Consider the following 26,638-nt stretch of genomic DNA (forward strand, 5'->3'; position numbering starts at 1 on the left):
AGAGTAACAGAAGAAGCAACTGCTCTACCCGATGACCAGAAAACAACATAGAGATACTAAAAATATGAAAATCCAAGAGTATATGACACCACTAAAAGCATACAGTAATTCTCAAATACCAGACCCTGTAGAGCAAGAAACCCATGAAATGACTGAAAAGGAAATCTGAAAACAATCGTAAGGAAATTCAAAAGACACAAGAAGACTCAGACAACACAATGAAATGAGAAAAAAAAATCCAGGATACAAAGGAAGAAAATTAAAAAGAGCTTAATACATTAAAAAATGATGTAGCAGAAATCATGTAACTGAAAGATTCATTCAACAAAATAAAAAACACAACCAATAGCTTAAACAGCAGGCTAGAACAAGCAGAGGAAAGAATTTCTGATCTTGAAGATACTCTTTTCGAAGTAACCCAGGTGAACAAAATAAGGAAAAAAGCATTTTAAAAAATAAAGAAAATCTAAGAGAGCTAGAAGACAGCCTTAAGCACACAAACATCTCAATCATGAGTGTTCCAGAAGGGGAGGAGAAAGGAAAAAGCATTGAAAATCTATTCAATAGAAAACTTCCCACGTATAGGGAGAGACACAGACTTTCAGATCCAGGAAGCTCAAAGATCCCCAAACACATTAAATCCCAAAACATGCTCTGCAAAACACATTATAGTCTATGAGCAAAGCTCAAAGACAAAGAGAGAATCCTAAGAGCAGCAAGAGAAAAGCATCAAGTCAACTATAAGGGAGTTCCTATCAGATGAACAGCAGACTTCTCAACAGAAACTCTACAGGCCATAAGAAAATGGGATGATATATCCAAAACACTAAAAAAAAAAAAAAAAAAAACCTGTCAGCCAAGAATACTATACTCAGCAAGGTTGTCCTTCAGAAATGAGGGAGAAGTAGTGTATTTCCCAGACAAACAAAAACTACAAGAGTTCACCAGCAGAAGACCAGCCCTGCAAAAAATCTTCAAGGGAAACTTGCATCTGGAATCCAAAAAAATGACAACCACTACCACAAATACACAAGAAAGAAAAAAATCTTGGGCCAGCCCATGGCTCACTCGGGAGAGCATGGTGCTGACAACACCAAGTCAAGGGTTAAGATCCCCTTACCAGTCTTCTTTTAAAAAAAAAAAAAAAAGAAGAAAAATAAAAAAGAAAAAAAATCTTATTGTAGAACAAAAAGGCAAATCAGAAAGAGAAAGAAACTAAATCTTACCACCTTAGAACACCAACAAACATCAAAGACAAACAATAAAAGGGGAAGAAAGGAACGGAAAATATTCAAAACATCCAAAAAAAAAAAAAAAAGATAAAATGCTTGGAGTAACACAACACCTTTCAATAACAACCCTAAAAGTAAATGGATTAAACTCCACACTTAAAAGACATAGGCTTATGAATTGACTAAAAAATCTAGACTCAATGATATGCTGTCTTCAAGAGAGTCACCACACCTGTAAAGAAACACAAAGACTAATAATGAAGGGATAGAAGAAGATAAACCACACCAATGGAAACCAAAAGCAAGCTGGGCTAGCTATTCTTATATCATATAAAATACATTTTAAACCAAAAACCATAAAAAGAGACAAAGAAGGCCACTACATAATGATAAAGGGATCTATCCAGCAAAAAGACATACCATAACATACCAATAATATGTGCACCAAACACCAAAGCAACCAAATATATAAAGCAAATAATATCGGGCCTAAAGAAAGAGCTAGACCCCAATACAATAATAGTAGGAGAACTGAGCAATCCTTTCAGCACCGAACAGATCACTAGGCAACAAATCAACACAGAAACACAGGGTTTATGCTACACTTTAGAGCAAAGAGACCTGGCAGATATCTACAGAACGTTTCATCCAACAAGTGGAGAATACACATTCTCCTCATCAGCACATGGGACATTCTCCAGAACAGACTATATGTTAAGTCACAAATCAAGCCTCAACAAATTTTAAAAGATTAAAAGCATCTCAAGTATCTTTTCAGACCACAATGAAATAAAACTAGAAAACAAACAAGAAAAAAGTGGAAACTATACAAATACGTGGAAATTAAACAACATGCTCCTGAACAACCTATGGGTCTGATGGAGTTTGGATGTACTGTCCTCCCAGAACTCATGTAGAAATCTGATCCCCAGTGTGACAGTTTGAGTCATGGGGGTGGATCACTCATGAATGGATTAGTACTCTCCCTAGGTTGGGGGAGTAATGAGTGAGTTCTCACTCTATGAGTTCCTGCAAGAGCTGGTTGTTTAAAAGACCCTGGCACCTCCCGTCTCTCTCTCTCCCTCTCTTGCTTTCTATTGCCATGTGATCTGCTTGTACCCACCAGCTGTCTGCTGCTTTCCGCCATGAGTAGAAGAAGCCTGAAGCCCATGCCAGATGTAGCTGTCCCAGAATTGTAAGCCAAATAAACCTCTTTTCTATATAAATCACCCAGTCTCAGGTATTCTGTTATAGCAACACAAAATGGACTAACACAGAGTCCAAGAAGAAACTAAACAGGAAATCAAAAAACTTCTTGAAATGAGTGAAAATGAAGACACGTCATATCAAAACCTGTGAGATACTGCAAAAGCAGTACTAAAAGGAAAGTTTATTGCAACAAACACTTACATCAAAAGAATAGAAAGATTTCAAATAAACAACCTAATGCTACACTTCAAAGACATAGAAAAACAAGAACAATTCAACTGCAAAACTAGTAGATGGAAAGAAACAATTAAGATCAGAGCAGAACTAAATGAAATGGAGACCCCAAAAAATGATACCAAAGATCAATAAAACAAAAAAGTTTTTTTGAAAAGATGAACAAAATAGACAAGACATTAGCGAGGCTACTAACAGAAGAAGAGAGAAGACCCAAATAACAAAAATAAAAATAAAAAAGGAGACATTATAGCCAATACCACAGAAATACAAAGAATCATTAGAGACTATTATAAACAACTATGCCAACAAATTTGAAAGCCTAGAGAGAATGGATAAATTTTTGGACACTCGCAAACTACCAAGACTAAACCAAAAAGAAATAGAATACCTGAACAGACCAATAACAAACATTGAGATTGAAAAAGTAATCAGCAACCTTCTAACAAAAAGCCCAGGACCAATGGCTTTACTGCTGAATTCTAACAAACACTTAAAAAGAAATTAACACCAATTCTCTTCAAATTATTCCAAAAAATTGAGACAGAGACAATTCTCCCAAACTCATTCTATGAGAGACCAGCATCACCCTGACACCCAAAACAGACAAGTATACAACAACAAAGAAAACTGCAGGCCAATATCTCTGATGAAAATAGATGCAAAAATTCTCGGAAAAATATTAGCAAATAGAATACAACAATACATCAAAAAAATTATACACTATGATCAAATGGATTCAACCCAGGGATGCAAGGATGGTTTACAACATACACAAGTCAATAAATGTGATACACCACATCAACAAAATTGAAGACAAAAACCATATAATTATCTCAATAGATGCAGAAAAAGCATTTGACAAAATTCAACATCCCTTCAGGATAAAGAGTCTCAGCAAATTAGGTGTAGAAGGAAAGTATCTCAACACAATAAAAGCCATATATAACTACCCGACCACCAATATCATACTGAATGAACAGGAACAAGGATGCCCACTATCACCACTTCCATTTAACACAGTATTGGAAGTACTAGTCACAGCAATCAGGCAAGAGAAAGAAATAAGGGGAATTCAGATTGGCAAAGACAAAGTCAAACTGTCCCTGTTTGAAAATGACATGATCCTATATAGAGAAAAACCTAAAGACTCTACCAAAAAAACACTTAGAGCTGATAAATGATTTCAGTAAAGTTTCAGGATACAAAATCAACACAATCAGTAAGTTTTTTATACTCCAATAATGAACTAGCAGAAAGAGAAATCAAGAAAGGAAGCTGATTTACAATAGTTACCAAAACAATAAAATACCTAGGAATAAATTTAACCAAGGAGGTGAAAGATGTCTACAATGAGTGCTACAAACCACTGCTGAAAGAAAATAAAGAGAACACAAAAAGATGGAAAGACATTCCATGCTCTTGGATTGGAAAAATTAACATTGTGAAAATGTCCATACTACCCAAAGCAATCTACAGATTCAGTGCAATCCCCATCAAATACCAATGACATTCTTCACAGAAACAGAAAAAACAATCTTAACAGTCAAATGGAACAACAAAAGACCCCAACTGCCAAAGCAATCCTGAGCAAAAGAAATAAAACCAGAGGCATTACCTTACCTGACTTCAAATTATACTATAAAGCTTTCATAACCAAAACAGCACAGTACTGGCGTAAAGACAGTAACTCAGACCAGTGGAACAGAATAGAGAACCAAGAAATCAATCCACATACTTACAGCCAACTGATATATGACAAGAGCAACAGGCACACATATTGGGGAAAGGACTGCCTCTTCAATAAGTCATGCTGGGAAAGCTGGACATCCATATGTAGAAGAATGAAGCTAGATCTGTACCTCTCACTGTATACCAAAATCAACTCAAAATGGATTGAAGACATATATAAAACCTGAAACTGTAAAACTCCTATACGAGAACATAGGGAAACACTTCAGGAAGTAGGACTGGGCTAAGACTTTATGAATAAGACCCCAAAAGCACAGACAACAAACAAAAAAATAAACAAATGGGATTATTTATAAACTAAAAAGCTTCTGCACAGCAAAAGAAATAGTTAACAGAGCAAAAAGACAACCTACAGAATGGGAGAAAATATATGCAAACTATGATCCAGCAAGGGATTCATATCCAGAATATACAAGGAACTCAAATAACAGTAAAAAAAAAAAAAAAAAAAAAAAAAATACAAGTAACCCAATTAAAAAATGAGCAAAGAAGCTGAATAGGCTTTTCTCAAATGAAGATACACAAATGTCTAACAGACACATATCATTCTGCATCAGGGAAATGAAAATCAAAACCCCATTGAGACATCCTCTCTCACCACTTAGACTGGCTATTAAAACAGCATGGAGTTTCCTCAAACAACTATGGATAGAACTGCCATATGGTCCAGCAGTCCTGCTTCTGGGTGTATACCCAAAAGAATGGAAATTATGTCAAAGGGATGCCTGCATGCCCATGTTTATCACAGCTGTATCTGCAACAGCTAAGAATTGGAACCAACCTAAATGTCCACTGATGGACGCTAGATAAGGAAAATCTAGTATATATACACAATGGTATAGTACTCTGCCATAAATAGGAATGAAATTCTACCATTCACAGCAACATGGATGAACTTTGAAAAAATTACATTAAGTGAAATAAGCCAGATACAGAAAAAAGAAATAATACTGCACATCCTCACTAATAAGTGGGAGCTAAAAAAAAAGAAAGAGAGAGAGAGAGAGAAAGAAAGAAAGAAAGAAAGAAAGAAAGAAAGAAAGAAAGAAAGAAAGAAAGAAAGAAAGAAAGAAAGATCACAATAATTCCTTGAACTCATAAAAGGAGAGAATGGAACTGAGGACACCAGAAATGGGAAAGGAAGAGCGGCTGGGGAAGGGTTGGGAGAAATTGGTAAAGGGCCATGAAAAATGTTTATATTGCATAATGATAGTATAAAAAAAATAAAGAGTAAAGAAATAAATAAATTTGTAAAAACAAAACAACAACTACAAAAACCGCACAGTAACTAAGAAGCAGAGCCTCAATTTGACTCAAGGTAATCGGGCCTGAGAGCCCTTATAACACTGTGGGTGGGGTGGTAGGGCAGGAAGTTTAAGTGAGAATGCCTATGTGAACATACCATTCAATGCTGTGTACATCAATAACTCTTTTTCTCTCTATAGACCATGTTCAAAAATACTGATAAATAAATCAGATACGTAGTTCTGCTCCCAAACAAAATGGCATGAATTTTATATGAATCAATATCGAATCGCATCTACAAATTATTTTAAATAAAATGCTTTTCAAGTAGGCTGATAGAAGTATGACTTCAATAATTTTCCCATAGTGGCTAATAAACTCTTGAGTAAAATTCATTTTTATTTTGACAAGTAACCCCAAATCTTTAAGTGTAACTGCAAAACATTAAACTGATACTGTAATTCAGATGTCTTCACTTCCCATTATAAAGTCTTCTCTCCCCTTCAAGAGAATATTTAATTCTCACAATTTGTAACAGAAAAGAATATATCTCAAAATAACAGAATCTAAACATTGGGAAGGACTTTACATTATCAAGTCCAGATAGGAAACTCTCAGCAAAGGATTAAAAGTGGCCCATCTGATTTAGAGAGATGTTCTGTGACCAAATGTCAGAATGAAAGACTACAGAAGCATTTCGATATAGCCAGTTTTCAAATAAACCCTGACCTGGTGTGAACATTGAAGTCATTGGTATTTTTCTATTTTATAAAGTTACTTCCCCACCCTCCAATGGGACTCCATTAGCTATTTTCATTTTGAATTTTTTAAAAATGTGACCTGTATAGAATTATACTTTTCCTGACTTGAACTTCACGCAAAACATGGCTTGCTCTCATCATTAATTGAGGCCAGCCTCTCACCTCGTGCCACGCTCCATCCACAACATCTCTGACAATTGATCATCTGTTACCTGCTTAGAAACCCCCATTCACAGGAAGTTTACTACTCCTTACTCCATCTGTGTCAGCCCTACTTATAAGACATCTCTTCGTTACATTGAATAGGACTGCTTCAGTGGCTGACACTGGAAGGTCCCAGTTCCAAGTCTTGTACTCTTAACTGTGCCAAACTGAAAAACAACAAGGTCCCCCATCAATTCCCTTCATCAGCCATTTTTTCACTGTTCATCAGACTTAAGGTCAGTCATAATTTACCCTCGTTTCTTCCCTACTCTGAGAGATAAAATGGTTAGGAGCATGCTTGTACATTTTATCAACAAATAATCTCTAACAGAATAAATAAATCTAACTGATGCCCAGATAATAAATACATCCAAAAGACGCCCAGATAATTCTTTTATGTTTTATCTCTATCCTTCTCCTTCCACCAAATTCATGCATTTCTGTAAGTCAATAATCTTCTTGCAGGCAGGGCCAGACTACTGTCTTCAAATCATGTGTTTCCTCTGAACAAAATAGAATTTCAAAGCCATATTTTGTTGGGCCCATTTTTAGGAGCAAACATTATCTGTGAGCCACATGGTGCCTATGGGTGGAGGATGAAGATGGCACCCGCGCAAAGTAGGGGAAGCGTAACCCAAGATAGCTCCAAAAGGTTTTTATTGGTCCTCCAGTTTTTCCGCACTCGTGAACCCTGCATGATTGCTATGCTCAACATGTTAGTACAAAATGCATGCCCGCGTGATCCTTTAATTGATTGGTTAGTTCATGGAAAGCCCCTACTTGCTTGCTTATATAAATTGCAGTGTAACGGCAATAAAGTTGAACTGCCCTGGCAGAACCGCTGCCGTGTCTGAGTGTCTCTTTCACGGGGCTGGGTTGGCGGGCAGCAGGCTCACTTTTCCCCGAGATCCCTCGGTCCCAACACCGGAGGTAATCCTGTAGGTTCCTTCTTCTGGGTCTGCAGGAGGACCCCAGGCGTGCCCCAGCAGTATTTCAGTCAAAAATCCATCATACCAAATCTTAACAATAATAAGGCTAATGATAAGTTATTATGGGCTTACTACATGTCAAGGCTTTACCTACGTTATATCATTTAATCCTCTCAACAGTCTCATGAGATACGATACTTCCACTCTCTCCATTTCCAGGTGAAGAAACTAGGCCTCAAGAGGTGAGAACTTACTCAAGGTCACATAGCTAGCAAGCAGCAGGCCTAGAATTTAAACCTGGGTTTTAAACTCTTTTCCCAATGATTCCTTACCTCACTAAATTTCCTCTGTGCCTATAAAATGGGGGGAGGACAGAGAATAAGCACAGGTCCTTGCAGGATTACTCTTGAGAATTAAATAAGGCAACATATAAAGCTATGGCACACAACAGACTTTTGTTAAACATTACCTCTGTTCTCTTTGTAGCCTGAAAAGCAGCTACTTCATGGACCAGATGTCACTAGGGACCCTCACAAAGGGACTCACACAGAGAGGCACCCCCCATTCAGTTGGTGGTCCTACAGGAAACGTAAGTGAGGTTCACCTTGTGCTTGTTCATATTTCAAAAAGCATATTTTACTTGATCTTCATATCACCTCTAAGAGTCACTAATACTTCTGTTTTACAACACTGAGCCCAACAGGGTTAACGAGCTTTCCCTAGGTCACAGTGGTCATCAGCAACAAGACGGTACTAGAATCCAGGTCCAGGGAAAGAACTGATCATTGAGGAGGCTGACAATCTACTAGGCTGTGCTGTGCATTATATGCCTTGTCTCATTTCACTCTCACCAACATACAAGTCAGTCACATAAGAAAAATGGAACTAAACTAAGAGACTAACTAAAGGCACCAGTTAGCAAGTAACATAATCCAGATTCACACCCAGATTTTTGTGATTCTGAGCCATCAGTACACCACCTTCTTAAAAAGATGTGTCCATAGGGTTTTCTTCTCAAATTACCAAAAATGACATGTCACCTTAGGTATGCCATCCTGAAGTTATTTCCATCTACATCTGAGTGGTTTCAATTTTATAAATTTAGAGGAAGCAGGGTGAGATCGAAACACATGTAGTTCTTGAAATTACCATAAGAATACAAGCACCTGACCACATCTCCAACTTTGTTTTCTGTAGAAACTAAGTGAAGTTCCTTCGTGCACCCCAGAGAAGCTAGATGAGAAAAATGTCTACAGGAAACATTTTTATTTAAACACAGTATCTGCCAATTAGAAACCCTTAGTCAACTGTCTAACACCAATCAGAGAGCCCTTCACCTTCCACTAAAAGCCTTTTGGTATTGAACATGATCATCACTTCTTGGGCACAAAATCCACAATGGGTGAATTTGGTGAATAGGTTACAACTTGGAGCCAGAGTGCAGTAATTAAGAATAGAAACATCCATATGATGTCTTCCTTCACTCCTCATCCTTCACATTACCTATGGAGCGGCAGAAAAATAAGTCTATGGCAAGTCTAAGAAGTGATACTTGCATTTCAATTCCAAGCATTTAATACTACAAATTAGGAAGAATACTCCTAAAAAAGCTACATATAGTAAAGCTACTAAATGACTAAAAAATAAAATCTCTATACACTGATAATAGCCTGAAAGTAAACCACTTGCTGTTTTTAAGTCAAGTATTTGCAAAGGGAAAAATGCCCTGTAGTGCTTAAAAATACAAATATTCTTTAAAACTCCCATGCCTGACTCCCTACAACTGACAAATTTACAGCTATTGAAAACCAAAGACAGCCAATCTGGGACCACTGAATCTTGGGGAAAGAAGAGGAGAGACTTGCAGAGTCTGTGACAGTGGGAGAAACTGTGGAAAAAGATACAAAGGATCACTCCCACCATTTCAAGCCCCAGCCACTTCAGAACTGGCCCAGTGAGGGGTGGAAAAGAGCTGCAGCACAAAGAGCAGGAGTCACCAGAAGCTGCAGCTGAGCCCCTTGCATGGAATTGCTTGGAGTCTGCAAGGGAGAAAAGGGACTCAGGGTGTACCATACCAACTCCCTGGCCAGTGAGACCACGGACAGCATTCCTGTGGACCCACACAGGAGCAGGTGACCACAGCTGACCAAAGAAAAGAACCACCCAGAGGCCAGTGAGTCATGAAGAGGGACCCATGCACAGCCTGCCCCACAAGAAGCGTTTGTAGTGCAAGGGAGAGGCTAGCCCACTGGGAGAACATTGGGGCACTGCTAGGGCAGCTAATCTGCCATCTGATCTTAGCATTGGCCCACTGAGTGGAGACTAGTCAGAGTGATAAAACTGTAGGGAGGACAGTTTGCTGGAAAGTCTCAGGCCAGAATTTCAACACAGTCCAGGTTATCTGACCTCAAAAGACTGGGAAGTGATTAAAAGGCCAACAGTTAATATCTGACTGACACAAAAAAGCCTTATCTAGAGAATCAGTAACAAAGCAGCAATTTAGTTCAACCACAAAGCTTAAGTGCTGAACCTCATAGGAAGTTCCCCCAATTTTGGAATTAGCCAAAGGACAATAAATTAGTTCCAATGCAGAGTTTAAGTGGTGGTGATAATTAATAATAAACCACAAAACTGGAAGAAGAAGAAAAAAACAGAGACCAGAAACAAAGCTCAGATATTAACCAGTAAAGGTCTAACACCACCAAAGAACACCTATAAATCTAGAAGAGATAGCAGTCTCCTCAAATGCCCAGGAATCAGCATAAGGACACAGGGTCTAAAAAGAACACAGAAATATGACACCAACAAAAGAAATAAACAAAGCACCAGCAAGAGACCCAGAGGAACAGAGGATTTATGAAATGTCTGACAGAAAACTGAGAATAACTCTCTTAAGGGTTGATATGGATTTAATTGTGCATTACAAGATTGATCCCCACTGTGACTGTTAAGAAGGTGGGATATCCTATTATACTAATTGAAAGTTGGAGCCTTGAAGAAGTGATTAGATTCTGAGGACCATGACCTAATGAATGGATTAATATGGTGGTCATGGGAATGGTTCTGAGAGCTTTAAAATAAGAGCATGAGAGAGTCTTTCTCTCTCTGCTCTGCCATGTGAGTCCCCTAGGTCACTGTTTCCACCACCAAGGCCTTCACCAGATGTGCTCCCTGGATTTTGGACTTCCCAGCCTCTGAAACTATAACCAATAAATTTCATTTTTTTCATAAATCACCCAGTTTCATGTGTTAATGTTATAAGCAACAGAAACAGACTAATACAAGGATGTTTAGGGAGTCACAAGATACAGATAGGAAATTAAATGATATCTGGAAAACAATCTAGGAATAGAATGAGAAACTTGACAAAGGAACTGAATTAATTTTTTTAAAAAATAGATATTCTAGAAATAAAGAGCACATTATCTGAATGAAAAACTTGATAGAAATCTCCAACAACAGACTTAATCACAGAGCATATGAAATTATCAAATCAGAGGAGCAAAAAGAAAAAAGAATAAGTAAAAATGAAACAGATATATAGCAAATATGGGACTCCATCAAGTGCAATAACTTCTGCATAATTGGCAGAAGAGGAAAAAAGAAGAGATGTAGAAAGCATATTCAGGAAAATAATGACTGAAAATTTCCCAATTATAGAGAAAGATGACAGAATCCAAGTACAGGAAGCTCAGAGGGCACCAGCTGAATTCAATTCAATTCAAGGAGGAACACTCTAAGGCACATTATAATCAAATGGTCAAAAACCAAAGACAAAGAAAGAATACTGAAAGCAGCAAGAGGAAAGAAATATACAACATTCATCAGAGCCCCAATACATCTCTCAGTGGATTTTTCAGTAGAAACCCTACATTCCAGAAGAGAATGGGATAATATAATCAGAGTGCTGAAGGAAAAAGATGATCAGCCAAGAAATCTGTATCCAGCAAAACTAACCTTGAAATATGAAGGAGAAATAAAGTCTTTCCCAGACAAACAAAGCTAAGGGAATTCATCAACACTATACTAGACTTAAAAAAAAATTCTAAAGGGTGTTCTTCAATCTGAAATAAGATGCCAAGGAGCAGCAAGAAAACATTTGAAGGTACATAACTCATTAGTAAAGTAACTTTACAGACAACATCAGAATACTCCAATGTCATAAGGATTGTGTATAAACTGCTTACATCCTTAGTATGAAGACTAAAGGACAAACCTAACAAGACAACAACAAATACAACTTTATAAGAAAAAGGCAATATTAAAAGATGTAACTTGAAACAATAAAATATCAAAAAGGGTGGGGAGGGGTGGATAATGACACCAAAACGTAGAGTTGGCTTTGGTTTTCTTTTTCTTTAGATATCAAAGTTAAGTTGTTAGTAGTCTAAAATATTCTGTTATAATTATAACATGTTTTTTGTAAGCCTCATGGTAACACAAAAACTTATGAGACATACTAAAAATAAGTAGAAATCAAAATACACTGCTAGAGAAAACCACTCAATCACAAAGGAAGACAGTGAGATCAGAAAAAAGGAAAAAAGGATCAACAAAACAACAAAAGTAATAAAATGGCAGTAACAAGTCCCTATACATTAATAATAACTCTAAATGTAAACAGATTAAATGCCCTAATTAAAAGACAGAGTGGCTCAATGGATTATAAAACAAAAACCAACAGTATGCTGTCTACAAGAAATTCATTTTACCTATAAAGACACACACAGTCTGAGAGGCAAGGGATGGAAAAAGATATTTCATGCAAATGAAAACTAAAAAAGAGTAGGAGTACCTATACTTATATCAGATAAAATAGACTCCAAGCCAAAGAAGCTTTTAAAAAGATAAGTAAAATTGTTACACAATGATAAAGGGATCAATTCAACAAGAGGACATAACAATTCTAAATATGTACGCACCCAACTCTGGAGCACCCAGTTATATAAAGCAATTACTATTGGTCCTAACAAGAGAGATAGACTCCAACACATTAATAGTTAAGGACTTTAATACTCCACTTTCAGCAAGGAATGATCAGACAAAAAATTAACTGAGAAACATTAGAATTAATCTCTACACGAGGCCAATTGAACCTAACGGACATATATAGAACATTTCATCCAACAGCTGCAGAATACACATTCTTCTCAGCTGCACATGGAATATTCTCTAGAATAGACCATATGTTAGGAATAAAACAAGTCTCAACAAATTTTTAAAAACTGAAATCATATCAACTACCTTATCTGACCACAATGGCTAGAAACTGTACAAATACATGGAAATTAAATACGTTCCTAAACAACAAATGGGTAAAAGAAGAAATCAAAAAGAAAATTAAAAAATTTTAGAGACAAATGTGGATAAAAATACAACATACCAGAACCAATGGGATACAACAAAAGCATTTTCTAAGAGGGAAGGTTACAGCAATTAGTGCCTACATCAAAAAAGAAGAAAGACTTCAAATAAACAACCTAACTTTAAACCACAATGAACTAGAAAAATAAGAACAAAGCAGGCTGGCTGGTTAGCTCGTTGAATAGAGTATAGCCTTATAACACCAAGGTCATGGGTTCAGATCCTCATACTGGCCAGACACCAAAAAAAAAAACAAATATAAGTAAATAATATCTTACAGCATTTACTAACAGCAACAAAAAAAACCACACCCCAAATCAGTAGGAGAAAAACAATAAAGATCAGAGCAGAAATAAATAAATTAGAAATTAAAAAAAAAAATACCAAAGACTGATGAAACAAAGAGTTGTTTTTTCAAAAAGATAAACAAAATTGATAAATCTTTAGCTAGACTAATGAAGAAAAAAAGAAAGAAGACTCAAATAAATGAAATAGGAAATGAAAAAGGAGACATTATGACTGATTCCACAGAAATACAAATTATCATAAGAGACTACAAACAACTATATGTGAACAAAGTGGAAAACCTGAATGAAAGGAATAAATTCCTGGACACACATAACTTACCAAGGTTGAAACATGAAGAACTAGAATACCTAAAAAAACCAATAACAAGTAATGAGATTGAAGCAGTAATTGAAACTCTCCCAACAAAGAAAACCCCAGGACCAGATGGCTTCACTGCTGAATTCTACCAAACATTTAAAGAAGAACTAATACCAACTGTTCTCATACTCTCACAAAAAACTGAAGAGAAGGGAATACTTCAAAACTCATTCTATGAGGCCAATATTAACTTAATACAAAAACTAGAAAAAGATATAACAAAAAAAGGAAACTACAAACTAATACCCCTAATGAACACAGATGCAAAGATCCTTAACAAAATACTAGCCAACAGAATCCAAAAACACATTAAAAAGATATTCACCATGAACAAATAGGATTCATCCCAGAGATACAAGGATAGTTCGACACATACAAATCAATAAACATGATACGTCACATCAACAGAATGAAGGAAAAAAATAATCATTTCATTAGATACAGAAAAAGCATTTGATAAAATCCAACACCACTGTCATAGTAAAATCACTCAACAAACTAGGCATAAAAGGAATGTACAACACAATAAAGGCAACATATGACAAACCCACAACTAATATTCTGAATGGACAAAAACTGGAGGCTTTTCCTTTAACATCTGGAACAAGACAAGGATGCCCACTTTCTGCACTCTTATTCAACATAATACTGGAAGTTCTAGACAGCACGGTAAGGAAAGAGAAAGCAATAAAGCACATCCAAATCATAAAGAAGGAAGTCAAACTATCCCTATTTGCAGATGACATGATCATATACGTAGAGAACCCTTATGATTCCACCAAAAAATTACTCTAGAACTAATAAATGAATTCAGCATAGTGGCAGGATACAAAATCAGTACACAAATAACAAAACAGCTGAAGAAGGGATCAAGAAAGTAATCCCATCCACAACAGCTACCAAAAAAATGAAATACCTAGGAGTAAATTTAACAAAGGATGTGAAAGACCTCTATAATGAAAAATATAAAACACTGCAGGAAAAAAATTGAAGAGGACACAAATAAATGGAAAGATATACCATGTTCATAGGTTGGAAGAATTAACACCATCAAAATATCCACATTACCTAAAATAATCTACACTTTCAACACAATCCCTACCAAAATACCAATGATATTCTTCACAAAAAATAGAAAATATGAACTTAAAATGTGTATGGAACCATAACAGACTCCATATAGCTAAAACAGTCATGAACAAAAAGAATAAAATTGGAGACATCAAACTTTCTGACTTCAAAATATACTATAAAGCTATAGTAATCAAAACAGCATGGTACTGGGATAAAAATAGACAAATAGACCAATTAAACGCAATAGAGATCCCAGAAATAAACACTCACACTTACCCCAAATGATTTTCAACAAAGGTGCCAAAAATATACAGTTGGGAAAGGACAGAACTAACAATGCTGGAAAAACTGTACATCCACATGCAGGATTGTAACTAGACCTCTATCTCTCACCTTATACAAAAATCAACTCAAAGTGTATTAAAGACCTAAATTTAAGACATGAAACTATGAAACTACTACAAGAAAACATAGGGGAAACACTACACAAAATGAGAATAGGCAGCACTTTTTCAAGTGAGACTATAAATGCACAGGCAACTAAAGCAAAAAAATACATAAATGGGACTACATCAAACTAAAAAGCTTCTGCACAGCAAGAGACATTGTATTAGTCCATTTTGTGTTGCTATAACAGAAATACCTGAGACTGGGTGATTTATAAAGAACAGAGGTTTATTTGGCTTACAATTCTGGAACAGTTGCATCTGGCATGGGCCTCAGGCTGCTTCTGCTCATGGCAGAAAGTGGCAGGCAGCCAGCAGGTACAAGCAGATCACATGGTGAGAGGAAGCGAGAGAGAGAGAGGAGGTGCCAGGGTCTTTTTAAACAACCATCTCGCAGGAACTAACAGAGCAATAACTCACTCATTACTCCCTCCACCTAGGGAGAACACTAATCCATTCACGAGGGATCTGCCCCCATGACTCAATCAGTTTCCAGCACTGCCACACTGGGGATCAAATTTCCACGAGTTTTGGAGGGAACAACACATCCAAACTCCATCAGACATTACCAACAAAGTGAAGAGATAATCTAAGAATGGGAGAAAGTGTTTGCCAACTACACATCAGACAATAGGGGCTAATATCCAGAATATAAAAAGAACTTAAATGACTCAACAGCAAAAACAAAACAAAACAAAACAAAACCCAAATTAAAAAATAGGCAAAGAACCTGAGCAGACATTTCTCAAAGAAAGACATACAAATGGCCCACAGACACATGAGAAAATGCTCAACATCACTAATCATCAGGGAAATGCAAATTAAAACCATAATGAGATATCATCTTATTCCAGTTAGAATGGCTGTTATCAATAAGACAAAAAATAACAAATGCTGAAGAGGATGGGGAAAAAAAGGAACTCTCCTACATTGCTGGTGGAAGTGTAAACTGGTACAGCCACTGTGGAAAACAGTATGGAAGTTTCTCAGAAATGATATCCTATCATTTGCAGCAACATGGATGAAATTGGAAACCACCATTTTAAGTGAAGCAAATGCAGAACTTAAAAAAAAAAAAAAGTGGTGCTGATAGTTCATACAAGTAGAGAGTAAAATAATGGTTACCAGAGGCTGGGAGGGAAAAGAGGGGAGACGAGAAATGGTGAACTAAGAGATACAAAACTATGCTATCTACCCTAAGTGAATCAACGTGCACTATATACATGTGTTGAAACAATACACTGTACCCCACAAAAATGTACAAGTAAATGTTAAAATAAAAGATTTTTAAAAAGCAACTCTCAAGCCCCATAATAATTTGATAAGGAAAAAGAAGAGACTAAAGAAATGTACATAATAACATGGTTAATGCTTTAAAAGTTGCTCTACTATCTCAGTTGCTAACTAAATGGAAAGTGTTATGGCTTAATCCCAGAACCATATCCTGTGTATTATTGGCTTCCAGATGTTCCTATATGGATTAATAACTCCCACATGGATGATGTTCTAAATCTACCAGTTGTCTTTAATGTTAAATAATCTAATAAAATTCTTCTCTTCAATTAAAAAAATCTAAATCTTTTTAAAAACTACATTCACAGCCTTCACTTTGAACTGCAAGGATGGAATTCCTTTTAAAAACCAAGTATGTAAGCAATTCTGGCTTTTGTTTGGAGACTGATGCAAAATCCTCACGACTGAGGGACTGCTCTGATTCACACCTTGTTTGGAATTTAGCCAACAAATTCAGTTTCTCTGAGAAATAATTTGTTACACTAGTTGAAGCAAAGGGGTGAGCTACTGGAAAAGTAAAATGAGGAAGAATTTTCAGTGTCTTAAAGCCCTGAAGCCTAGTCATTAAGTGTTTAGACTAAAGGTCCTACTGCCCGGTTTGAATCCAGGTTCTTCCACTCATCATCTGTGTGATCTTGGGCAAGTCAACTCACCTCTCTGTGCCTTTTCATCTACAAAATGGTGATGATAGTACTCACTGCAGAGAATCACTGAGCAAATTGATGAGATAGTGCATGCAACATACTCAGAATGATGCCTGGGGCATAGAAAGTGCTCGATAAATATGAGGGCACTCCATAAAGTTCATGGAGGATTTGTACTGTCCTCCACATTTCCACAAACTTTTTGAAGTACCCTCATATTACCTGCTATCATTATATTCCTGTTACCTCTGTGTTGGATAAGAAGTTCCTCTGCTTTTAAGATTATTTCTAAAAGACAGTAGAATAAAAACATAAAGAAATCTTACCACTTTTAGAAAATAATATATGTTCATTTGTTCATAAATTCAATAAATATATATTGAGCACTGACAATGTGCTAGATACTGAGGGTAAAGTGGTGAGCCCCACACAGAAGCCTGTTGTTCAGTGACAGAGACAAAGAATACATTCAAAGAATCATGAGAACAGTCACATATGAATAAGAGTACTTCAGGCAATCTTTTCTAAGGTAATGGTACAAAACATGGAAGGTTCTATGTATAAAGATATTTCACATAGTGTCATTTATAATGATAAAAGTTGGAAATAACCTCAATGCTCAATACGAAAGGAAGGATGAAATAAATTATTACATGACTACTTAATGAAATATTAAGCCATCATTGAAATGCTGGCTTTGAAGTTTATGTAGTTACTATGAAGGGCATTTGTGATAAAATATCACTTGAAGAAAGGAAGACATGAAATTATACCAATGCTGTAATTATGACTGTGTTTAAAATCTGCATATAAAAGACTAGAAGGAAATATGCCGATCTGGGTTATAATGGACAGACAACAACTATGATTTATGGAGTATTTCCTGTACCAAGGCATTTTAAGCACTTCTTCACACTATCTCCTTTAGCTGGCATACTCACAAGGTAGACATGATTACTTACCCTTCACCCAGAGAGAGGCTAGGTTCATCCATACACTGTGAGGGAGACACTGCAATTCAAACCCACGATAGTTGACTTCAAAGACAGGCTCATCCTAGCCACTAAACATTTGTCTAAAATGTCATAATGGGAAAAATAAGTTTTTGCTTTTAACTTCCTGTACTGTGCTTTTTAAATAATGATAACATCAACAATTGATCATTTGCTGTGTGCCAAGTACTATCCTAAACGTTTTATGTACATAACTCATTTATTCCTCACAAATACTCTATGAAGTAGGTTCCGATATTATCCTCATTTTACAGATGAGGAAAATGAGACACAGAAAATTAAATGGCTTGTCCAAGGTCACACAGCTGCTCAGTGAAGGGTATTGGTTCCAAAGGGAGCTGAACCAAAAGAACACAAATGGCTCTGCTGGAAACATAATTTCAAATATTTATGTGCAGATAGTTCTTACTCAAAAATATTTTTTTTTTTTGAAGATGACCGGTAAGGGGATCTTAACCCTTGACTTGGTGTTGTCAGCACCACGCTCAGCCAGTGAGCAACCGGCCATCCCTATATGGGATCCGAACCCGTGGCCTTGGTGTTATCAGCACCACACTCTCCCGAGTGAGCCACGGGCCGGCCCACTCAAAAATATTTTTAAGTACGTTTTCAAAAAATTTTGTTTAAAGATTGAAAGAATCTTTTTGGAGGAATGCAATAATTCTTTTAAAAATAGAACTATTTCAAACATATCAAAAAGTTCAAAGAATAACAGAAAAACCAGTAGGTTTTAACAAATGTTAATGTCTTAAAAAATAAAAGCTACCACCCCACTAAAGGTCATTGATCAAGAAAATTTTTAATTATAGCCTTTACATTCTACTTAATCTGGGAATCAATACAAAAGGAGTTAACTCTCAAAAAGCCACCGTTTTCCTTTACTAAGGAATTCAGAGAAAAATAGAAAAACAGTTTAGCTAGAATCTAGGAATAAAGCCAGTCAAGCAACAAGGGGTCAAATCCCAGAGAGCAAATAGTATTCAAAAAAGAGAAAGAACTGAAAGTGACTGTGGGCGTGTCAGTACTGCCCCTCATGGCGACTGCGCCCGTCTGGGCGGGGCTTCGTTGGCGAGTCATTTCTTGACATTGCTGCCGCATCCGCCATAGTCCCAGACCCGCCACGCCCTGACCCAGCGGTGCCACCAAGGCCTGGCAGAGCGAGCCAGTGTCACCTCGGCCTCTTTGTGCTCCTGAAGTGTGCCCCTGGCAAACATGAGTGCCAACCACTTGGATGGGGACGAGTTTGGGGAGCAGTTGCGAATGCAAGAATTGTACGGAGACACCAACAATGGTGACACCCGGGACAGTCCTGGTGGAGAAACCAGTTCTTTCGGGCAGCAGCCGACGACACCCCGTACAAGTGGAACCTGGACAAGAAGGCTTGGTTCCCCAAGATCACTGAAGATTTCATTGCTACATACCAGGCCAATTATGGCTTCTCTAATGAGGGCACATCTAGTTCTACTGCAAACATACAAGATATCAATACTAGGATTGCAGAGGAACCTCAGCAAAGAAAATCCCCTGAACCCTCTGATCCCAGAAAGAGGGGAGAAAAAAGAAAGGCTGAGTCAGGTTGGTTTCATGTGGAAGAAGACAGAAATACAAATGTATATGTGTCTGATTTGCCTCCAGACATTACAGTGGATGAATTTACAAAACTTATGTCCAAGTTTGTCATCATGAGAGATCCTCAGACAGAGAATTTAACGTCAAACTTTACAAAGATAATCAAGGAAATCTTAAAGGAGATGGGCTTTGCTGTTATTTGAAGAGAGAATCTGTGGACCTTGCATTAAAACTTTTGGATGAAGATGAAATTAGAGGCTACAAATTACATGTCAAGGTGGAAAAGTTTCAACTGAAGGGGGAATATGATGCCTCGAAGAAGAAGAAGTGCAAAGACTATAAGAAGAGGCTGTCTCTGCAACAAAAGCAGTTGGATTGGAGACCTGAGAGGAGAGCAGGGCTATCTAAGATGCACCATGAGCGAGCTGTCATCATCAAAAATATGTTTCATCCTATGGAATTTGAGGATGATCCATTGGTACTTAATGAGATCAGAGAAGACCTTCAAGTAGAGTGTTCAAAATTTGGACAAATTAAGAAGCTCCTTCTCTTTGATAGGCACCGAGATGGTGTGGCCTCTATGTCCTTTAGGGATCCAGAGGAAGCTGATTGTTGTATTCAAATTCTTGATGGAAGGTGATTTGGTGGCCGTCAGATCACTGCCCAAGCATGGGATGGGACTACAGATTATCAGGTGGAAGAAACCTCAAGAGAAAGGAAAGACCGAGAGGATGGGAGGCTTTTCTCAATGCTCCTGAGGCCAACAGAGGCCTTCAGCATTCCAATTCCATCCGTACTTCAGAAAAGGCAGGGCCTTCTAGAATAAGGCATTTTTTTAGAGCACCCTAGCACATCTGTAGTGGAATGAATTATGTCCCCCCAAAACTTCCTAAAGTTTGAATTGTTTCCCCCATGTTTTATGTATTAGAAACTTAGCCCCACTGTGATCATTAAGAGGGTGGAAAATCTTATTATAGTAATTGAAAGGTGGAGCGTTGAAGAAGTGACTGGATTGTAGGACCCTGCAGGAGTAAATGGATTAAAGATGGTGGTCAGGGGTGTGGTTCTGAGGCCTTCAAAAGAGGAGAGTCTGTCTTTCTCTCTCTCTGCTCTCTCTGCTTCCACCATGTTGCAGTGTGAGACCCCTGGGTCATTGTCGCCACCACCTGATGGACATTGGACTTCCCAACCTCAGAATCTGTAAGAAATAAATGTCATTCTTCTTTATAAATCACCCAGTTTCAGGTATTCTGTTATAGCAACACAAAATGGACTAATACAAAATCTAAAATGAATGCTCAAGAAGTTCCAACTGTAATAGGATTTGAAGAACCTATAGATGAGAAGAAGTTTGAAAAGACAGAAGATGGAGGAGAATTTGAAGAAGATGCTTCTGAAAAAGATGCTAAAGAAGGTGGTCCCCAAAAAGAGGCCGAAGAAGGCTGCCCCAAAAAAGAACCTGAGGGGGGCCACCCTGCAAAAGAATCTGAGGGGGGCTGCCCCAAGGGAGAGTCTGAAAGAGGCCTTCTCAAGAGAGATAACGAAGGCTGCCCCGAAAAAGAGTCTGAAGAGAGCAGTCCTAAAAAGGAGTCTAAAGAGAATGACCCCGAAAGAGAATCTAAGAAGAAAAGACTCAAAAACGATTATGAAGAGAATGGTCTTGCCAAAGAGTGTCTGAGGAGGATCACTGGGAGAGATAATCTAACAAAGACTGCTCTGAAAAACAGTCGGAAGAAGGCTCCAAAAGAGAATCAGAAGAGTTGAAAAAGATTGTGACGAGGATGGCTCCGAGGGTCTCGTGGAAACGCTCTTGACAAAGAGTGAAGAAAATGACTCTGAAAATTCGGAATTTGAAAATGATGGCCCTGAGAGTGTTAGATGAGGAAGGCCCAGAGAGAGAATGTGGTGAAGACTCCGACAAGAAGGAAGAAGAGGAAGATACATGTGAAGAAGTGTTTGACGCTGAGTCCGATGAGAAAGAGGACAAAGATGCAGACGAGAAAATGCTTGAAGATGCTGACAAGAAGGAGGAAGAAGATGATTCAGAGGGAAAGGGAGATGAAGATGTAGATGAAAAGCTGTTTGAAGATGACGATTCCAACAAGAAGTGATTTGATGAGGAGGAGGATTCCAATGAGAAGTTGTTTGACAATGCTGATGAGAGGGGGACTTTGGATGTTTTGGGGAATGCTAAGGAAGAGGGGCCCTCATCTACAGGCAGCAGCTCTGTCCTCAGTAGTGATGATGACGATGATATTTAAGCCCTTCAGTTTGCTTTTTAGGGAATCCCCATCTACATTTGCCTGTGCTTCAGGGTAATTACCAGTAGTGGTGCATAAACCATGTGCACAGTGGTAGGATGCCAACAGATTAACACATTGAAGTGTTTTCATTGTCACCTGTACCTATTGGTTTTAAATATATGTTCATTGGCTGTTCAGTTAAAACTTCATAGTTACACACAAGTAAACTGCATACTTGTCCTTTTGTCAGATTTGTTCATGCAGAATAATATTTTTTAAAGTATTCTGAATGAAGTTTGTGATATTCAAAAATAAAAACAAGTTGACTGATGGAGTTTGGATGTGTTGTCCCCTCCAGAACTCATGTGGAAATTTGATTTCCAATGTGGCAGTGTTGGAAACTGATTGAGTCATGGGGGCGGATCCCTCATGAATAGATTAGTGTTCTCCCTAGGTGGGGGGAGTAATGAGTGGGGAGTAATGAGTGAGTTATTGCTCTGTTAGCTCCTGTGAGAACTGATTGTTTAAAAAGATCCTGGCACCTCCTCTCCCTACCTCTCTCTCTCTCTCTCTCTCTCTCTCTCTCTCTCTCTCTCTCTCTCTCTCTCTCTCTCTCTCGCACGTGTGAGTGCACACTTCCTCTCACCATGTGGTCTGCTCATACCCGCTGGCTACCTGCTGCTTTCCACCATGAACAGAAGCAGCCTGAGGCCTGTGCCAGATGCAGCTTTCCCAGAATCATAAGCTAAATAAACCTCTGGTCTTTATAAATTACCCAGTCTCAGGTATTTCTGTTATAGCAACACAAAACAGAGTAATACAGAAAGTTGGTACTGAGGAGTAGGGTGTTGCTATACAAATAGCAGAAAATGTAGATGCAGCTTTGGAACTGGATAATAGGCAAAGGCTGGAAGAGTTTGGAGACCTTAAAAGAAGACAGAAAGATGACAGAATGTTTGGAACATTTTAGAAACTGGTTAAATGGTTGTGACCAGAATGCTGATAGAAATGTGGACAATAAAGTCCATGCAGGTAATGAGGTCTCAGATAGAAATAGGAACTTATCAGGAATTGGACAAAAGATCACCCTTACTACACCATAGCAAGGAATTTGGCTGCATTGTGTCCATGCCCTTGGACTTTGTGGAAGGTGGGACTTAAGAGCTATGAACCAGAATGTCTGGCAGAAGAAATTTTCAAGCAGCAAGGCGTTAAGGAAGCTGCATGGTTACTTTTAACAGCCTACTCTGACTTATGGCAGCAAAGGCATGATGTAAAGCCAGAATTTAAAAGGGAATCAGAGCATATTTAGAAAATTTGCAACCTGTCAATGTGGTAGAGAAGTGGAGAGCAAGAGAAAAAGGCAAGGGTGAAATGGATAAACTGTTTGCTAAAGACATTAGTTTGGTAATGAGGCAGCCAGATGCTAATAATCAGGACAATGGGGAAAAATCCCTAAAAGCATTTGAGAAGTTTGGGAGTGTGCCCCACCCATCACAGACCTTGAGGCCTAGAAGGACTGAGTTGTCCTGGAGGACAGACCTGGGACACAGCTGCACTTGGGAACCTGCTCCCTGCATCCCAGCTGCTCTGACTGGAGCAGCTCTGCCTCAAATGGCCCCAAGTGTGGTTCATACAGCACCTCTGCAGAGTACAAGCCAGAAGCCTTGATGGTGTCCACGTGGTGTTGGGTCTGCAGGCTCACAGAATGCCAGAGCAATGGAGGCATGGCAGCCTCCACCCTGATTCCAGAGGGTGAATGGAAAAGCCTGGGAGCCCAGGCAGAGACCTGCCACAGAGGTGGAGCCACCACAGAGAAATGCTAAGCAGGAAAGTGGGGCCAGAGCCCCGACAGAGAGCCCCCACCAGGGAAATGTCTAGTAGAGCCAAGGCATCAGGGCTGCTGCCAGGACCCCAGAACTGCAGGGCCACTGATAAAGTGCAACGCAGGCCTAGAAAAGCTGCAGGCACCAGTGCTGCCCACTGGGCTGTGCCTGGCAGAGCTGTGGAAGCAAGGTTGCCCAAGGTTTTGGGGGCCCAGATGCCCAGTTGTGCCCAAGATGCAGGACTTGGAGTCAAAGAAGATTATTTTGGAGCTTTAAGATGTAATGTCTGCCCTGCTGGATTTCGGACTTGTTTGGGGCCTGTTTCTCCTTTCTTCTGGTCTATTCCTCCCTTTTGGAACGGGAATGTGTACCCAATGACTGTTTCAACACTGTATCTTGGAAGTAAATAAATTTGATTTTGAGTTTTACAGGTTCACAGCTGGAAGGAGTTTAGCCTTTGGTCTTGGATGAGACTTTGGACTTTGGACTTTTAAGTTTGTGCTGGAACAAGCTAAGACTTTGGGGACTATTGGGATGGAATGATTGTATTTTGTATGTAAGAGTGACGTGAGTTTTGGGGGGCCAGGGGCAGAATGATGGAATTTGGATGTGTTGTCCCCTCCAAAACTCATGTGGAAATTTGATACCTAATGTGGCAGTGTTGGAAACTGATTGAGTCATGGGGGCGGATCCCTCATGAATGGATTAGTGCTCTTCCTAGGTAGGGGGAGTAATGAGTGAGTTATCACTCTATTTATTCCTGCGAGAGCTGGTTGTTTAAAAAGACCCTGGCACCTCCTCTCTCTCTCGCTTTCTCTCACCATGTGATCTGCTTGTACCCACTAGCTGCCTGCAACTTTCTGCCATGAGCAGAAGCAGCCTAAGGCCCATGCCAGATGCAGCTGTCCCAGAATCGTAAGCCAAATAAACCTCTGTTCTTTATAAATCACCCAGTCTCAGGTATTTCTGTTCTAGCCACACAAAATGAACTAATACACTGATAAAAGAAAACTGAAAGTAGCAAAGAAATATCACTCCAACAAACCCGGGATCACTAGACACAATGTGGCTGTATTCCCTAACAACAGGAAGACACTCTCACCACCTTCCTGGGACTCTGCTGCCTAAGTCCCGCGAAGGGTGGGTACCACAAGAGAGGTCCTCCAGGAAGAGATGAATTTCTTCCATAGAGTGGGGAGTCAACATAAGAAATCATCATAGACAAAGGGAGCAAGAATGCTCAAGGGGAACGGCTGGACACCTCAAGCAGCTCAGAGTATCTAATTAGTATGCTGCAGGGCTTAAGCTTACAACTGCAGTTTAACTCTTGGATGTACCATTAAGAAATGAAACTACCTTTCCAATTCAAGTAGCTGTATCTAGAATTCTGTACTAAATTAACCCCTGAGCTAAGATGACTGAATGACATTTTCCTGGTCTTTTTGGTCAAACTAAGAGCCTTATTTTAGAACAAACTGCTTAACTCAGTCACAGCCCAATCCTACAAGTAATGATATCTTTGATCCACAACAGATTTGTACCTCAAATGTTCCTAGTCCACACAATGTGCAGATGCAGCCCCTATTTTTTTCAGTATTTCAATGCAGCCTGGCCAGAGCTGTTTCAGCTTCCAATTCTGTGCCTGCCTTACATTTATATGATGTACATGAAGATTTATGATGGCCACAAATTCCTATTTTCTCATTGTCTTTGTGTTTGTCTTTGAATTAGCACAACAGAGGGTAAGAACAGGATCAGAAAACTAATAGGTTGGTTGGAAATCCATCCAGAATAGTAGGGAGAACACAGCTCTCAAATCTCCCAAAGATACCTGGTCAGGTGTGAGAAGAGAAGAGATTAGGAAAGCAAGTATCACAGCAAGTGTTGAAAACAAGGACATTTTCTCCACAGTCTAACAAGTGTCTACTTCAAGGTCATATATGCACCCAATGCTGATGGAGATGAGTCTTTCATTTGTTGTGTCTCCTCCCCTAAGCTCTATGAAGAAAAAGATTCTGTCCTCCACCAGGGAGTCAATGAGAACGACAGTTAAAAGTGTGGACTCTGTGGTCAGACCACATGGATTCAAATTCCAGCTCTACCACTACTGGCTGATGACCTTGTGCAAGTAATTTAACCTTTGCATGTCTCCATTTCCTTATCTGTAAAATGGAAAAGTGGAAATAACTGTCTTTCTCTTAGAGGGTTACCAGGAGAACGAAATGGTCATAAGAGTATAGTACTTGGCTCAGTAAATTACAGCTACTATTACTATTATATCTGGTCTTCCCCAAAGTTCCCAGAACAATCTGTGTTAACAGAAGGCATGGATTAAAAATAAGCCAGTATATCTATTACTGGGCACCAATACCTACAAGTCTTTGAATCATATAGTTTAACTCATGTGAATGGGATTATAAAATGAAACTGTAATAACCCTACCACAAGCTTACCACCCACCCTTCTGCTAACTAGTATTTACAAAAGTATATTTCTTATTTTTGAATATTTTATTGTTACCTCACCCTGACCATCTACTTGTTAAATAAATTACTTCTCACACTCTTGGATCCCCACTTAGCTTAAACTACTGAATTTTTATGCAGTCTTAAAGACTATTTGTCAGACAAAAAACCTTGGTAGAGATTAGGGGAGAAGGGGAGAGGATTTTTAAAAATCGTACAATTTCAGAATTGAAAATGACCTACCTAGTCCAATCTGATTTTACAGAAAATGATAGTGAAACTCAGAGCAACTGGTCCAAGCAACGTGGCCATTAGAGAGCAGCCAAGACAGGGCCACAGACCAGGTCTCCTGACTCCTGGCTTGGTCAGCATGCTCACCCAGCCACAGGAAGATATATGAGTACTTTCTCCCATCACTAAGCGAAGAAAACAGGAACATATCTGCAGCTCAGGAAACCACTTTCTGTCA

General features: G+C 38.5%; 1 protein-coding gene and 1 pseudogene across 3 annotated transcripts in view; one reads left to right on the forward strand and one right to left on the reverse strand.

Annotated features, from left to right (window-relative positions):
- The window catches only part of PRELID2 (PRELI domain containing 2), a 101,385-nt gene that overhangs the window by 15,168 nt on the left and 59,579 nt on the right, over nucleotides 1–26,638 (reverse strand). The window contains exon 6 of one of the 3 annotated variants that reach the window (XM_063086318.1): nucleotides 18,078–18,128. The exons of the other annotated variants lie outside the window; for them this stretch is intronic. Coding sequence (XP_062942388.1) covers nucleotides 18,117–18,128 — 12 coding nt within the window. The 3' untranslated portion in view covers nucleotides 18,078–18,116. Of the gene's footprint in view, nucleotides 1–18,077; nucleotides 18,129–26,638 lie in introns of those variants that run through there. 3 annotated transcript variants of the gene reach the window in all.
- Nucleotides 19,276–21,896, forward strand: LOC134369481 (17S U2 SnRNP complex component HTATSF1-like; annotated as a pseudogene).

Source organism: Cynocephalus volans, chromosome 2, assembly GCF_027409185.1.
Source record: "Cynocephalus volans isolate mCynVol1 chromosome 2, mCynVol1.pri, whole genome shotgun sequence".
Classification (NCBI taxonomy): domain Eukaryota; kingdom Metazoa; phylum Chordata; class Mammalia; order Dermoptera; family Cynocephalidae; genus Cynocephalus; species Cynocephalus volans.